Raw genomic sequence first — 16,813 nt, 5'->3', positions numbered from 1 at the left:
TATTGCAGCAGCAGCAGCAATGAAGGCGCGACTCCCGCAAGTGTCCGGCAAGCGGCGCTGCGCCCTGGTGCGCTCGGAAGCCCGAGGAAAGGAAGGCGCAGGCAGTGGCGGCGCCTGGTCAGCCATGGCGGGGCAGCGAGGCGGGGAGCCGGCGAATTACGTCTCTCGCCTCTCGGCATGGGCGGACGAGCACCTCACCCTCGTCCGGGTAGGAGCAGTGGCGAGGGAGGGAGCCGGTTGGCGCCTCGGCAAGGCGCGCTTGCTTGCCTTCGCCCTTAGGTCTTTGGGGATAGGCTGAAACGAAAAGAGGTCAGAACGGCGACGACCAAGACAATAAATGGGCATGTTGAATATCTGCAGCCCGGGATCCCTGCTGCTTCTCCAAATATGTCGTGGCCGCGCACCATCGTTGGGGATGGGCACTAAGCATATGCTCAGAGGCACTCTTTCCCTTCTTGATTGCGTGCCCTGGAGGCACGGGAACAGGTTCTGGTTTGTCGGTCTGCTGCGCCAGGCTATAACAGGGACCCGGGTGCGGATGGAGGGAGGAACATGGGAGTCCCCTCTTTGGCCTGTTTTGGTTCTGCCTTTGCTCACATGCACAATTTGCTTCACTGGCTGAGGGGACAAAGGGATGCATTTGGTCCTCCTTGTGAGGGAAGGGTTTGATTTCGTGGAGTCAAACGATGTTCCTCCACAGTCCAAAGACGTTAGGAAATACTAACTTGTAAAGGTGTTCTCCTTCCTTCAAAGTATAAAGTGTGTTTTGTCATGTGGGGCAAAGAGGAGTTGGGGAACAGGGGTGATGCAGACTTGGGAAACAGTTCTGGATAAAAGACTGAATGCCATAGCCACCAGGTCTGTAAAAAAGGTAAAGGATCCCTGACAGTTAAGTCCAGTTGCGAATGCGTTTACCTTCCCGCCAGAGTGGTACCTATTTATCTACTTGCACTTTAACGTGCCTGCCTGCCGGTAAGCCCTAGACCAGGCTTCCTCAAACTCAGACCTCCAGATGTTTTTGGCCTACAACTCCCATGATCCCTAGCTAGCAGGACCAGTGGTCAGGGATGATGGGAATTGTAGTCTCAAAACATCTGGAGGGCCAAGTCTGAGGAAGCCTGCCCTAGAGTCAGTGGTTTAGACCCCAGCGCCACCCGTGTCCCTACCAGGTCTGTAGCCCTGATCTAAATTGTGCTTGCATTTACACTTTTAAAAGACCTTTCCTGTGGCTGCAATTACACTTTAAAAAGACCACAGGAGATTTAGGCTTTATTTGGTTTAATTTTAAAAAAATAAGCTGTTCAATTAATTAAGGCAACTTTTTAACTGTTCAAAATATTTTTAATTGGTTAATTGTCTAAACTGGAGGTTTACACCACATCAACTGGAATCAAGGGGTCTCAAGAGAGAAATTCTTCAGGGGTGCAAGGTCTTGAATACTTGTTGTCTTTTTTCCTCAGACAAAACACATTTTAAGGTTTATGGCAGCACATATATAACAACCTTTTTGAAAAATGTTTTCAGCTTCAAGGCTGAAGTTCTAAAAGCTATTGCAGTAAAGATATTTTTTGCTTGGTTGAAACAAAAGCAATACAGTGGGAGCTCGGGTTACAGATGCTTCAGGTTACAGACTCCGCTAACCCAGAAATAGTACCTCGGGTTAAGAATTTTACCTCAGGATGAGAACAGAAATCACATGGCGGCAGCACAGTGGCAGCGGGAGGCCCCATTAGCTAATGTGGTATCTCAGGTTAACTACAGTTTCAGGTTAAGAACGGACCTCTAGAACGAATTAAGTTCTTAACCTGAGGTACCACTGTAGCTATTTCTGAATTCTCAGACTAATTGCACTCTACACCGAAGGAAGTCGGTTTATGAGGTTTGCTCCCTAACAGGCATGTTTAGAATGGATTGAAGTATGCAAGTATGCAAATATCAGGAGATCAAGAAATCTAGGGCAGTAGATCTAGCACTAATGATCAGGAAAAGTCCGAGCATAAAGGTGTGTTAAAAATAAAATTAAAAAGATGGAAGCTTGCTACTATCCATGCTTCCCAGAATACTCATATGAAAATTTATGCACATGCCGTAAATAAAATTTAGAGGCTTAATCTATTGCAATTCATTTCACTGAGTTGCTGCTCTTCCTGCCTAGACTCACTCTCACTAGCAGAGATTTGGGCAAGGCGTGAACAGCAGCAAAGGCTTGCATAGACCCATATGAAGCTGGCTGCATAAGGAGAGGAGGTGTGGAAGAGTATCTGTTGCTATTCACACTCTGGAGAGAGAGGAAGTTGGAAGTGAAAGTGGTTGAGGTTCAAAATAATGAGTGTGTGTGTGTTCCTTGTTACCAGAGGCTATTCTGGGAGTCAGATGGGAGACCTCTGGGTTCTGCTGTGCTACCTGCAGAACCTGGGTCAAAACCAGTAAACAAAAATCAACAAAATAGATTTTCAATATGTCATATTTTCTAAGATTGGCTCATTTGTGATGGGCAACAGTTTCAGAATGGCAACATCTCTGAGCAAATTCGATATGTCAATCATCTGTAGTTTAGTGTGCACAATGCTATGATGGCCGTGTTCAAGATACGTTCCTAAGCATATTTACAAATAACCCAAAGATGTTTCAGTAGTGGTTCCTTGCCATCCTGGGAACAAGTGAGAAGTGGGGCGCCACAGAGTTCTGTCAGGGTTGAAATTGGGTATGCTTAGCGATGATATGATAGCCATCTTCAAGTATCTGAAAGGTCATCACATAGAAGAGGGAGCAAACTTGTTTTCTGCTGTTCCAGAGGATAGGATTCGAACCAATGGATTCAAATTACAAGAAAAAAGATTCCAACTACGGTAAATGTTAGGAAGGAATTTCTGGTGATCGGAACTGTTTTGAGAGTGAAATGGATTTCCTTAGAAGGTGGTGGACTCTCGTTCATTGGAGGTTTTTAAGCCGAGGTTGAGTGGCCATCTGCCAGGCGTTCTTTAGCTGTGATTCCTGAGTTGCTGGGGTTAAACTAGATGACCTTTGGAGTCCCTTCCATTTTAGAAGTTCCGGTTATTTTAATGAGGTTTAGGGTTTCAGTTACTTGCATTTTAGCACAATCCCATGCATATTTACTCCAAAGTAAGCTCTACTCTAAAGCTGCTTTGAGGTTTGTTTGCTTTTTACTACCAAGTGGTATATAAATTTTATGGAGAGGGGAATACAATCCTAGGAGTAAGCCATGTGGAATTAAATAAGACTTACTTCTGAATAGGCCCAGTTAGGATTGTGCTGCTAGATAATGAATTCAGCAGATGCCCAAAAATAATTATAAGTTTTGTATCATTTACTTTACTTTTATTTATTTAACTTTTTCTTTAAATAATGGATTGCTTAGAGAAAACTAAATCTGAGATCTCTTTGTAAACTTTGTTGTTGTTGTCTAGATTAACTGAAACCTAAGTCAGAAAACCTTTCTGACACATAACTGTGGCTGCTCTCGGATATGTATTTTTTGCTTTCCTCTTTATAACGATAGCATGCTCTGGCTTCAGTTAAATGCAGTGGAGACTTAAACATTTTATGAAATAATTTATTATGTTGTTTTCTGCAGAACATCAGCACTGGAATGGCGATAGCTGGAGTAATTTTACTTGCAAAGAGTGTAAAATTGGTAAGTTATGTATTGAATTTAATAATGTTTATGAGTTGCCTGAAGCGGTTAGGTGCTACACATAGCACAAGTTCAATAATGAGCAGTAATTGCTTGCTTATCTGTAATTTTTAGCCAAAGTCTATTATTGTAATTGAGCCTTTTCAATCTGAAGTGTACTTTTAGCAGAATATTTACATCTCTAGCCTGCTTGATCCCTAGAGTAAGCTGAAATTTGAAAACACAAGCAGATTCACTGCAGTCGGTTTTCTAACTAGAATGAATATAAAATAAATTACGCCCTGTTAAAATTGTGGTTTTATCTACTCAGGGCCAATTGAAATGAAGAGGACTTAAGAGTCCTTCCCAGAACTGTCAAGCTTTGTTGATTTTTCATTCTTAGGACTTTAAAAGGTTTAAATGCCTGGGGACCATCATATCTTAAGCAGCACCTCTCCATATATCAATCCACATAATCATTGAGATCCTTCAGGGAGGGTTGTAATTGCCAACTAGGTAAGCTTGGCTGATGCATGGAACAGGGGCTTGTCACTCATGGCCCCTCCTCTACAAGAAGACCTGTCAAAGCCCATCATCACTTGTTCTTAGAAACAAGACTTTGGGGGTCTCATTTAACATATTTAATTATACTTAACGGTGCACCACATTTTGGCTGTTCAGTTTGTTGTGAAAAGACGACATCCAGCTGCTCCAGTTTCTCAGTTAATAAAAACGGCCTAGAATATATAAATACAGGCATGAAATATCAGTTTGCCTTAAGCTAGGAATTATTTTTTGTTAGGGTAGGGGTCATACCTCTGGCGAGAGATACGTCGTGCTCCTTCTGGGGTAGTTCGCCACCTTTGATCTCCACCCTGCTCTCACTTGTAGCTCTATAGAAACGCTGGCCTAAACTATTTACTCCAAACCTATTTCAAAATTAGAAAAGAGTATTTTGGCTTCAAAAAAAAAGGCAGTCTGAACAAAACTCCTGGTCTCTCTAACTGAATGCCTTGCTAAACAATGAAACAAAACCCTTCTGGAAACTGGTCTCCGGTTTCCTGAGCAATAGCTCCCCAGCCCCATCTGTGCCATTCCAGCTCAGGTATGGGAGAACCATTTTAGAAATATATTCACAGAAAATTCAAATCTCCCCGCCAATTTTTATGATGAAGATTCGGCAGAACTGTCACTGCTCCCACAATGGAGCCCAGTTACAGTGGAAGAAGTCTATACATTAATTGGGAACCTGAAGAGAGGTAAGGCCCAAGGAAATGACTATCTCAGCTGAATTGATCATATCAAATCAGCACTGGTGGGCTCCTCTTCTGGCGGCACTTTTTATGATAGTAAATAACTCGGGCAAAGTACAGTCTAGCTGGCAACATGCAATAGTAGTGTCAAGGTGGTGTCTGCTCTTTGCAATTAACACCATCTGCTCACTCAGAGAGATATTTAAAGTGGTACCTCGGGTTAAGTACTTAATTCCTTCCGGAGGTCTGTTCTTAACCTGAAACTGTTCTTAACCTGAGGTACCACTTTAGCTAATGGGGCCTCCTGCTGCCGCCGTGCGATTTCTGTTCTCATCCTGAGGTAAAGTTCTTAACCCGAGGTACTATTTCTGGGTTAGTGGAATCTGTAACCTGAAGCGTATGTAACCCGAGGTAAGGCTGTACAGTTCTTTATTTACATATGTACAAACAGCTACAGTTCCGAATCATGTGTCTGAATTCACTGAGTCAGATTCAGGGAGTGGCTTCCTTCAGCTCCTTCTCCAGCACAGCAGATGTGGGAATCTCACGAGATGTCTTTGATCCCTGCATTTTAACTCTCTGCTCGCCTGTGCCAAAGGCACCGCTTCCCCTTCTGTTCCTGAACTCCCTGGTTGGTGGCAGGGCTCTCCAGCATCACAGAGCCCTGACACTACTTGACTACTCTCCGCCTTCTCCTCCTCTGCTTGTCTGTCATTTCCCTGTTTCCCCCTCTGACCGTCCCTGCTCTGATACTCCCCCTTCCCTTGACCCAAGGGTGTTCCCTGTCTGTTCAGTGACAAGTAGTCCCAATCTTTAAGACAGGCCAGCCAAACGTGCCTTCTAATTATAAGCCAATCAGCCTGCTTTCAACTATAGGAAAGCTGTATGCCCGCTTTCTCTGTAACAAACTGACAACTTTTCTAAATGACTATAATATCCTTTCTGAAACTCAGGCAGCTTTCCGTGAGAACCACTCAACATCAGACCACTTTCTAATGCTGTCCCTCCTAGCCGAGAAGTACACCAGACCTCTACAGGGAAAACTTTGTGGCCTTTATGGACCTGAAATCTGCCTTTGACTCCATCCCCAGATTCCAACTATGGTCCAAATTACATTTAGTACTGAAGGATAAACATCTCCTATATCTTATAAAAGCCCTGTACTGTGGAAGCAATTAGCAGGTTAGGTGTGGGTTGCAGGGCCAGCTCTCAGACTGTATTGAGATGGACAGCGGAGTGATACAGGGATGTATTTTGGCCCCTACTTTGGTCAGTTTGTTTCTGAATGACGTAGAGGCAAGCTTAATGGACCCTGATGGCCATCTTCTAAAAATAGGGATGAGAAATACCCCTCTCTTGTTGTATGCGGATGACGCAGCCATCCTCTCCCGAACCTAGGGCTTCTATTTCATCATTCCAAGTCCTGGAAACATCATTGGTAAACCGCCTATCAAAAGGCAGAGGTAAGCAAACTGGCTATACTATTCTTTTATACAAGGAGACGCCATTATGTTCCATCAGCCATTAAGGTATTTAATGCAACGTCTGTCTCTCAACTCCTCTATGCCTCAAATGTCTGGTTCAATGGCTCATTCTCCAGGTTCGATGGCTTCCATGCAAAGTTTCTCCGGTCCCTCCTACAAGTTCCAAATTGTGTTCCAAATGCAATACTATTTTCAGAAACAGGTGAATGTCCTCTATCAACTAAAGCATGGTGGGCTGCCCTGAGATACTGGCTCAAGATCTCAGTCTTTGGCCTAGGGAAGGGGTTACTTCCATACCTAAACAATGAGTTTACCAGCTCATGGATAAAAATTATGGTTAGAAAAGCTACTTCGATTGGTATTCCACCTTCTCTCCTGTACCATCTGGGCTTTGATACCGCCCTGGAATCTCTGAGGCAAAGGCTCTGGGACATATCACATAGTGATCTCCGATCTCAATCTCATGTTATCTGTGGCCCATCAGCAGTAGGAATTGACTATGGGTTCGAGTTCCAGACACCTGCATATCTTAGAAATTTGTCTGTACCAACATATCACCATCTTTTCACCAAAGCCAGATTAAATGTATTCCCATCAGAAGTGTTAAACGGCGGACTGAGAGGTATCCCTTATCAAGATAGGATCTGTTGACTGCATGAGGCATATTTTATTGCATTGCGGACAATATGATCAAGCTAGGGAACTATTGATTAAACCACTATTGGCAAATCGGCCGGGTCAATCTGAAGCCTACCATATCAAATATCTTCTGGACGACAAGTCCAATGATATCACAGTGGCTGTAGCAAAGTTTCTTTCAGTAGTCATACGAATCAAAGATCAACATACCCATGACTAAACAAATAACGCTTTGGTCTCCCTTCCCTGGGGGTTTGTCTGTATTTTATTCTGAATCCATGTTATGGGTTGTTGGACCGCAATAAAGATTATTATAAAATAATCAGATTTCAACTGGAATATCTAGGAGACATTTCTCATTTTTTCACATAATTTGGGACAGCTTTTTCACGCATTACTTTTCCCTACAAACCTTTGTGAGAGATTGGCTGGAAAACAGCCTCATGTGTTTCCTTGAAACGCAATAGACTAGTTGGGCATTAGTGTTTCAAGGTTCTGTTTGTGTCCCAGGCTAGTCACGTATTTCACAGACAAAACATATTTGGCTATTTCCCAGCCAAATCCTTATTTGTTAAGCAAGCAAATGAGGAAAACTGACGTGGAAGGCGGCATTGTAACAGTTGCTTGATGGCCCAAATTAAGCTTCACTTCTTTAAGGATGTAAATCACTAGGATATTAGCTACTTTGTACAGGACTATGTTCTGTGTAAAAACAGCTGCTTTTATATGCGTTCTTAACTTTCCATTGCTATTTTATGTTGCGTTGTTTCTGTCTCCCCAAATCACCCAGGATGTTTCTCTTAAATTATGTTTGACTTCCTTTCTCAGTACCTGTATGGGTCTTCCGGCACATGGCAAATAAATATTGACTTTCCTGGGCAGTTTTCCACTTTGCGATCTATGTCGATCTCCTCCTATGAGTATATGAATCATTTTCTTGACAGTGTGGAAACCTATATTGTTCAAATGGGGGTTCATAATTTACAGATGAGATGGACAGTAGCATCACTCTGTAATTTTTTAAAAAAAAAATCTGCTCCACATGATTTTTGTTTTATTCGCAGAACTATCTGATGAGATACATTGCTTTAGAAAAGGTATCTTATACTGTTGGTACACACTCTCCTTCCCAGATGGAGAATGGGATACCTGTGTGTGTGTGTGTGTGTGTGTGTGTATGCGTATGCAATTTGTTTCATGCGTTCAATTAGTGACGGGCCCATAAGCAATCAAGATTCAAATGTCTCAATGTGCCCACTGGGATTTTTGAAGACCAAATGGACAGGCCCCTGATTTCTTCTTTTCAGGAGCTGTCATCTCAGGCTGGTCTTGTAGTGAGTGGCTGTGTGTGAGGGCCAGTGCAGAAAAGTGGTATGTGTGAAGCAGTAGCAATATTAATAGCAGCAGCAGTACCATGAGTAGTAGCTGGCAGTGAGTAAAAGAGCAGATAATGGCAATGTGAGAGACACATTACCACTTCATTGACTATCCTCCCTCTTTGCCATTGGACCGCTTTTCCTCCTGCCATCCACCTGGCTCCTGTTGTTGCATTTAAACACCTTCAAAACTTGGCTGCTCACCATCTTTCTCCAACTGAGTCTTCCACCTTTACTGTTCCCCACCTCTGCCCTTGCTTTGAATTTCATCTTGTATCTTGCAAGCCCGAGGGTGGGCTTTTACATTGTTTTTAAAAGGTAAATGTAAAGGACCCCTGGACGGTTAAGTCCACTCAAATTTGACTTTGGGGTTGCTGCGCTCATCTCGCTTTGGGCCAAGGGAGCCGGCCTTTCTCCACAGACAGCTTTCCGGGTCCTGTAGCCAGCATGACTGAACCGCTTCTGGTGCAACAGAACACTGTGACAGAAACCAGAGCACACAGAAACGTCGTTTACCATCCCTCCGCAGTGGTACCTATTTATCAACATGCACTGGTGTGCTTTTGAACTGCTAGGTTGGCAGAAGCTGGGACAGAGCAACGGGAGCTCACTCCGTTGTGGGGATTCGAACAGCTGACCTTCCAATCGGCAGGCCCAAGAGGCTCAGTGGTTTAGACCACAGTGCCATCCGCGTCCCTTTGTTTTTATATGCAACTTGTCTAGTTGAGATGTAGCCTAGGAGTCAGCTTCAGTGTGTGAGCATGTCTTGCTATGTTTTTAATTTTAGATTAATCAATCAGCGCTGTGCAGTTTCTGTGGCCAAACATGGCTTCACTGGAGTATTTTCCATGTTAAGAATATGTCATGTCAGTTGCTTTTGGAAAGCCAGACTAAGTGCAATCAGCAGACTTGTTTCATTATGTTTATTTACAGAACCTTCGGATGTTGTTTGCAAGGTCTTCTGTTGCTGTGAAGAGACCTTGCAGGACAACAGGAGAGAAGGATTGGGTAATAAATTAATTCCTGGTGGCTTGACCTCCTCAGTAATAGAAGCCAGATGTGATATGAGCAACATAGCAAAAGACCATTCTGGTGGTAAACTCTAGTTACTCTGCTGGGCCCTGCTCCATTTACCAGCTTCTCCTACATCTGTACTGCTTTTTCAGAGATGGGCATCCACCCTCCACACTTCTCTTCCACCCCCCAAAACCTGGCTCCTTTTCCTTCTGAGATGAGTTGAGGCTGAGGACCTGATCCCATTATTTAGAGAGGGAAATGTGCCGAAGTTGCTAGTAGGACGTCTATAGGGCAACATCATACGTTCAATTTTGAAATGTCCCAGGAATATACTTTAAAATGGTAAAATGCAACAAGCATGTTTGCAAGCCCATGTCTCACACAGATAATAAGGGAACTGTGAGAGGTTGCTCTCCTTTGTTGAATGTGCACTCATCGGCAGCCCATAATGTGTGAAACAGCTCTTAAGTAAAAAGAAGAAGAAGAAGGGGAGAGGATATACACATATATTTTCTCGTAAGGCCTGATTTTCTTCAGTTGTTTCAATGTATAGCCCATTCTATGTCAGGGGCTTGAAGGTGAGTTGTGATATGTGGATGACAGAGTCTTAAACTGCTTCATAGAATAGGTTTATAGATTGACAACTTGACATTGAGTGATATCTGTAATGGGTTATAGCTTGGAAACATTTGCTGGTATCTTGTTATGTGAATTAAATGATTATAGAGATCTATCCGGACGTTACAAGTTCTTCATTTATTTATTCCCCCTCCCCTGTCTCTTTCCTTTTTTCATGAAAAGACAACCAAATTCACAACTGCTATGGAAATACCAGTGGAATTTATAGAGAAGAACGTTAAGTTGCGGGGACGGTTGCACCGAATAAGTGAACGAGGATTGGAAATTGAACATGTTCCCATTACCGTTCCAATCATTTCATCTTTGCAGAGAAGATGTAAGTAGGATGAAAGACATGCGTGAGCCCATAGCGGCCAAGTTAAACATTATTTAACTATCTGCAAACTTGATACTGTTAATAGCATGATTGTCACAGCCTGTACCTTTCTGCTCATTTTGTCCTGACCTCACCCTTCCACACAATTCCACCACCCCAATCATGTAGGTAGGTATGTACAAACGCAGAATAACACTTCATGCATTTTATGAAATGCACTGTATTCCAGGAAAGCTTATGCCACAAGAGTCCTTTTTGGTTTTGATGCTTAATAATATCCCAATCTGCCTGGTATCATTGAATAGAATCCCCAGAAAATGCATACGCAAAGCAAATACAATGTGTGCTTAGACATTGCAAAGGAATTTGAGTGCTTTAACTGCAATCCTAGCTATGTATTTAATTCAATGAGGCTTGCTCTCAGTGAAGTGGGGTTAGGATTGCTGTCTTAATCGCCTTGAGAAATCCATGGGAAATGAAATCCAGCAAAGTGAAAATAGAACAGCAAGGACTCAAAGAGTTGCACAACTTGTTCCACTTAACTCAAAGGCGATTCAGGGTTGCTTTTCCCCCATGCTACATGAGATACAACTGAGGAGAATTTCAAAAGCCATTTGCTTGGGGTCTACCGTTCAAGGAAAAGGTAGCAGAAATCTTCCTGAGCTGAGCATAACTAAGCCCTTGGGCTAAAAGTTGTTCTTAAGCGTAGTGATTCTGGAATTCTAGAACTATTGTACCTACCATGTGCTCCTTTCTTACTTCTGCAAGGCTTGATGTAGAGATAACATTGTATTTCCATAACAGTGTCGCACAGATGAAAATAACTGCACCGTTGATTGTTTTCCTACTTCAAAGACAGAGGTCCTAAGTATTTTTCAAGTATAATCCATCCTATCCTAGCTGTAGAGTGAACATTTTCTAAACGAGGACTACTTCACATGCTACAGCTTGAGCAGCTTGTACTTATAGTATAAAATTTGAAGCACATACTTCTTATTTTCTCAAGCCTTCTGCACGCCTTGGAAACACATGCTGTGGGACTAAGGTTAACTGTCACTCCTTACAGGAGATTATTTACAGGGGTTGTCTATGTTATTTACGTTCCTCAAGTGTTGTTCTGTCAGGTGCACAACGCAGGTGTATAGCCTGTACCATTTAAATAAGCAACGTCAAAATATGTTTTCCTTTTTCATGTCTGTATCCTGACCACTTTTGATACAGAAAGCCGTACAGTACTGTTGGTCTCTGGTGATGGAAGGTTATTATATTCCACATTATTGGAAATATGAACGAATGAATGAAATCTTCATTGCTAAAAGCTATAAGCCGTCACAATGCATAGAATACAAATAATTGATTTAAAACTGAACAACAACAGCAAAGCAAACATACAAAAATGCAAAAATCACACCTGCATAAGTTAAGCACTCCACATCTCACACTTCCCCTTATGATACTCGTCTTGGTGCCTAGCTCTCAACTTACTTGCAGCCAAGGCAAATTTTGCAACCAGTGCAGTAATAAATACATTTTTGCCAGCAAAATAGAGATTTGCTCAAGGGGAGGTGGGTTGGAAAGAGAGCAAAGGATGTAGTCAAGGAATTTTTGTCTAGGGGATATACCGGTATATAAAGGACACCGTAACAAATAGGGTTCAATGTCCTCCACGTTTCCCAACTCACAGATGCAAAGTCTTTGTTATTAAATCTTCCCCTTAGATATGCAGAGGGCATGCACTGAGAACGCAAAGCTGTAAATAATTTTCTAAGTGGTCCCAGCATGAGATTAATAAAGTCTTGCTCCAGCCCAAAATATGTTTTATATATTGGATACCAGGATGCGTATGCCATCTGGAAAATTGAATGAAGGTCCCTCTGTTTAGAGTCCAAATAAATTTTTTCTTTGATGAGTTGCTTGACTCTGTTAGAGGCAAAATTTGGTAGGGAGTCCACATTAATCCCATAATAATGGAGAATCTTGGAAATATTACAAGGCAAATGATTTCTGAAGTTGCTTTGGCTCTATCAGCCCATGGCAAATGTTAAGTTAAAAAAAAAAGCCCCCAAAACCCACAGTTTTAGCTGTAAAACCAAGAATATTCACTCAAGCTGCGAAATTTTCCATGTAAACCTAGCAGATCAGAACCCCAGCTGCTTAGATTTATTAAGCCAACAAAGTGTCTCTGATAATGTTGTAATTAAACAATGTTATTGTGCATGCATCCTTAGGGAATTCAGATGGTTTATTGCTGATCAGACTTGCTGGTGTGGAGCTAACACCAGATGGCACGGTCTGGTTGAAAGAAGAGGTAAAACCCCCACAGATGATGTGGTTCCAACTTCTGGGAAGAAAGGACTCAGCGCTTGATTGCCTTGTGGTAGTAAGTAAGGTAAATAAAAATGGGGGCAGGGGGAACGGATATGCATCCATGAAACCTAATCCTAAGCATTTATACTTAAGTCCCTCTGTGTTCGCTGGGACTTATTGCCAAGCAAAAATGCATAGAATTGCAGCCTTAATCACTGCATATTTAATATTTTTAAGGTGGGTGGTGCTGTGGGTTAAACCACAGAGCCTAGGACTTGCCGATCAGAAGGTTGGCGGTTTGAATCCCCGCGATGGGGTGAGCTCCCGTTGCTCGGTCCCTGCTCCTGCCAACCTAGCAGTTTGAAAGCATGTCAAAGTGCAAGTAGATAAATAGGTACCACTCTGGCAGGAAGGTAAATGGCGTTTCCATGCGCTGCTCTGGTTTGCCAGAAGCGGCTTAGTCATGCTGGCCACATGACCCGGAAGCTGTACGCCGGCTCCCTCGGCCAATAAAACGAGATGAGCACCGCAACCCCAAAGTCGGTCACGACTGGACCTAATGGTCAGGGGTCCCTTTACCTTTAATGTGGCTGTTGTTTTCTGTAATTCTTGTGTAAGACACTCAACAGCGCTATCGATGTCTATTCCGAACAGGGTAGATTTTCCAGCGTCTGCCTAAATGAAGAAATCCTGAGACGAGGGCTTGGCAAGACAGTCCGTATTGACGGACTAGCTCACGAATCCCGGATATATTGGAAACTCCACAAGAGGCTCCTTCGAGCTGAATTGAAAGCCGTGAGAAAAAATAAAGGAATCTGGAAAGAAGAAACCTTAATTGAGAAGCTCAAAGAGTGTATAAGAAACAACAGATACATGCAGAAGTTGAAACAGTTTGCAACCTGGCTAAGCATTCGCCTCTAAAATTGATGGGTTTGTCGAGGAGGAAGAAAACACACACACACCAGATGGAGAAGGATGCAACACTGTATTTTCCTCCTGTCAGAATATCACAACTAATGCCTGGCCTTCTGTTCGTGGCTTCTGCCTTAGGGGAAGAAAACGAAAACATCACAGAACATGTTTCTGGAGGAGATAGATGCACATAGCATATTCAGATATTAGTTTAATTCAGATGTAAGTTATCCAAAAGTATAAAAACAGAGACCCAAATATAGGCCACGTAACATTCCAGCAAGAGAATAAAACTGAAAGCTTGCTTCATAGAGGGAAATACTTGAATTAACTGGGGTATGTCTCATCCATGCATGTGGCTGCTGTCAGTCCTTCCCTAATCACGGAGCACCTGAATTAGGCAGCAGACAGAGTGGAGAAGCCTTTTTTCTCCTGTGAGGTTGTGAGTGGTATATAGGCTCAGTTCCCAGGATTGGGAACCACCGTTCTTAACCAGCTAGTGCTGATTTCTTCTGCTGCATCAGCCTGTGATGAGGTGGTAATGTACTGAACAGTAACTTGAATTCCTAAATGCTCTTTTGGTGTAAATTTAGTTCACGGCATCAGCATGAGCATAACACCTTTGCTGTAAACTGATGCAATTTGACATTGGTGCTGGTTGTCTGCCATCAACTGAAAACGTGGGCATTTGCCACCAGTGGGCTCCGTAGTCTCTGTTCCCAGGGATATTACAAGTGTATGGTATTATACCATGCACGAGCTTTAAAAATCGGAATCGCAGCTCTTGGTTTTTGTCCCTGGGAATATATCAGGACTGGTCTAGAAGAAGTTGCTTTCACTTGACTGGTTATATTCTGAGGTTTGGTTCTAATGCAACTGATAAGTGGGGTACTTCGCCATGTTCTATGCTATCTATGTGAGTTGTGATTGGCTGAAATCCACCGAACCGTGTGGGGAAACAGCTCCTCATGAACAGCTTCCCATCCTCTACTGAGCAGGGCCTACATGGCAGAGTTACAAACCACTGCACATAGTTGTGGCTTGCGTGAGTTAGGCCTTGGTTGGTTCCATAGGAGCTGAACAGGTTTAAAAGTAAAGGGACACTGCTTACATGGTGTTTGAACTGCTTTCTAAGGTTGCAGTGCCAATTGAACTCCCTTGCTTGGAAGTTCCATTGAAATGGAAATTCATCCCTGTATGACCTTCGTTATGTATTCCTGCCAAGATTAATTGACCTGATTGATGATCATAAGATCTGAGCACTTGACTCGTGTTTACTTTGGTGGAACATTATGTATGCCTGTTTGTTCTGAACCATTTAATTTATATGCTTAGCTAGAATTTGGCGGCCCGGTGATAAGGCTACTGTTTTAATAATCTTGCTAAACAATCTAGAATATGATAATATTGCACACGGAGGATTAAACATAGTATTTCTCCTGTTGTCCTGTATAATTTTTGCAAATGGCTCCCTTAAAAGGAGTTTGTCATATATATAGCCATTAAAAGCTTAACATACTTAGTTACGTATTTCTATACCTTGAACAAATGAAGTGACCTTTTCCTCTCTTGGAAGTTCCCTAATATTTTGTTCCTTAGCCGTATAGCTGAAAGCATCACAACTAAAAATGTGGTTTGTATGTGCACAGAGCATCTGTTACTGGCTATGACAGATGGCACTTGCTGCACACACGAATTTTGTGGTTGCCAACAGTGAGGGAAGCCCTTTTTGTGAGCCTGCATCTCAGGACTGTCCCTTTTGTCTTGTCGAAAGGATAAATCAATAGGCAGTGCCATATTACCTGAGACTGTCATTATTGTTTATGACTCCTAATAATTAGTACTATGTCCATGGGTTTATCAACAGAAGCATGGAGAAAGAGTTGAGGAATTGAGCTGGATCCTTTCTCAGCTAAGAGGCATTAAATTGGAAAGAGGGGGCTTGGTGAGGCTCTTTGCTAACTGCACTGAACAATAATCATGTCCTTCCAGTCCTTGGCTCTGCCACAATGCCTTTTTAGTATATTTTTTTAAGGCACTGCAGAGGCTGTTCCTCCACCCCTCCACGCCTCTCAGCAAACCCAAAACTAGGTTTTTCATTGCAGCAGCTGTGCCGATTGCAAAACACCCATGCAGTATGAAAGAACGAATGAAAATATGCATCCGTGCAGTATGTAATAATAATAATAATAAGAATAATAATTTATTTATACCCCGCCCATCTGACTGGGCTTCCCCAGCCACTCTGGGCGGCTTCCAACAAAATATTAAAATACTGTAATACATCAAACATTAAAAGCTTCCCTAAACAGGGCTGCCTTCAGATGTCTACTAAAAGTCTGGTAGTTGTTGTTCTCTTTGACATCTGGTGGGAGGGCGTTTCACAGGGAGGGCGCCACTACCGAGAAGGCCCTCTGCCTGGTTCCCTGTAACCTCACTTCTCGCAATGAGGGAACCGGCAGAAGGCCCTCTGCGCTGGACCTCAGTGTCCAGGCAGAATGATGGGGGTGGAGACGCTCCTTCAGATATACTGGACTGAGGCTGTTTATGGCTTTAAAGGTCAGCACCAACACTTTGTAAGGCTCTGCAGTTCTCTTGTGTCACCTCAGCTCCTGATGAAGACCTGAGCTGTCTTTCAACAGAAGCTGGGCTTTCCCAATAAGGAAGGGGTAGGAGTGCAGCTGGGGGCAGGGTATTCAAAGCCGGGAGTTTCCTTTCCCCTCTTCTCCCCCCCCTCCAACTCTGCTCCCAAAATTCAATCAGAACTGATAACACCGAGTACTTCTGTTGTGTAGCATTATTGGATCAGAGCCAAGGCTCACTGTTTTTTGCTACTTATGTCAGAAATAATGCCATATTCTGTTCTGTGTTCCCCTCCCCAGCCCCATTTTTTCTTTTCTTTTTTTGCATAGAATAAAGTTGTGCTTTTATATTACACTAATGGAATTTCAGGCAGATGTGGATAAACTTATAAGTATTTGTGTTGTTGTTTTGCAAGCATTTCACTTGTAAAGTAAAGGGTCAAGGGACCCCTGACCATTAGGTCCAGTCGTGGCTGACTCTGGGGTTGCGGCGCTCATCTCGCTTTATTGGCCGAGGGAGCCAGCATACAGCTTCCGGGTCATGTGGCCAGCATGACTAAGCCGCTTCTGCCGAACCAGAGCAGTGCACAGAAATGCCGTTTACCTTCCCGCCAGAGCGGTACCTATTTATCTACTTGCACTTTGAGGTGCTTT

At 43.0% G+C, this 16,813-nt stretch overlaps 1 protein-coding gene across 4 annotated transcripts; it reads left to right on the top strand.

Annotated features, from left to right (window-relative positions):
• Positions 1-36: 36 nt before the first annotated feature.
• C5H3orf33 (chromosome 5 C3orf33 homolog) lies at positions 37-15,099 on the top strand. 4 transcript variants are annotated; one of them, XM_053390344.1, is made up of 6 exons: positions 37-208; positions 3,596-3,655; positions 8,075-8,107; positions 10,205-10,358; positions 12,587-12,738; positions 13,320-15,099. In XM_053390344.1, exons 1-6 carry the CDS (start codon positions 125-127, stop codon positions 13,584-13,586), a joined length of 750 nt encoding a protein of 249 aa, XP_053246319.1. In that variant the 5' UTR covers positions 37-124; the 3' UTR covers positions 13,587-15,099. The 4 variants fall into 4 exon arrangements, with proteins under 4 accessions (XP_053246319.1, XP_053246318.1, XP_053246320.1 ...); XM_053390343.1 differs by having other exon boundaries at positions 41-208; positions 12,587-12,747; XM_053390346.1 differs by lacking the exon at positions 37-208 and adding an exon at positions 218-309 and having other exon boundaries at positions 12,587-12,747.
• The last annotated feature ends 1,714 nt before the right edge of the window (positions 15,100-16,813 follow it).

This window comes from Podarcis raffonei, chromosome 5 (genome assembly GCF_027172205.1).
Source record: "Podarcis raffonei isolate rPodRaf1 chromosome 5, rPodRaf1.pri, whole genome shotgun sequence".
In the NCBI taxonomy this organism is placed as follows: domain Eukaryota; kingdom Metazoa; phylum Chordata; class Lepidosauria; order Squamata; family Lacertidae; genus Podarcis; species Podarcis raffonei.
Note: the sequence above shows the minus strand (reverse complement) of the source record. Positions and strands in the feature narration are given on the sequence as shown.

Excerpts from the sequence above, each read along its gene's own strand:
- C5H3orf33 (XM_053390343.1), top strand. The coding sequence starts at position 125 with ATGGCGGGGCAGCGAGGCGGGGAGCCGGCGAATTACGTCTCTCGCCTC. Across the intron at positions 209-3,595 it reads AGCACCTCACCCTCGTCCGG|AACATCAGCACTGGAATGGC; the intron begins GTAGGAGCAGTG and ends TGTTTTCTGCAG. Across the intron at positions 12,748-13,319 it reads GCCTTGTGGTAGTAAGTAAG|GGTAGATTTTCCAGCGTCTG; the intron begins GTAAATAAAAAT and ends TATTCCGAACAG.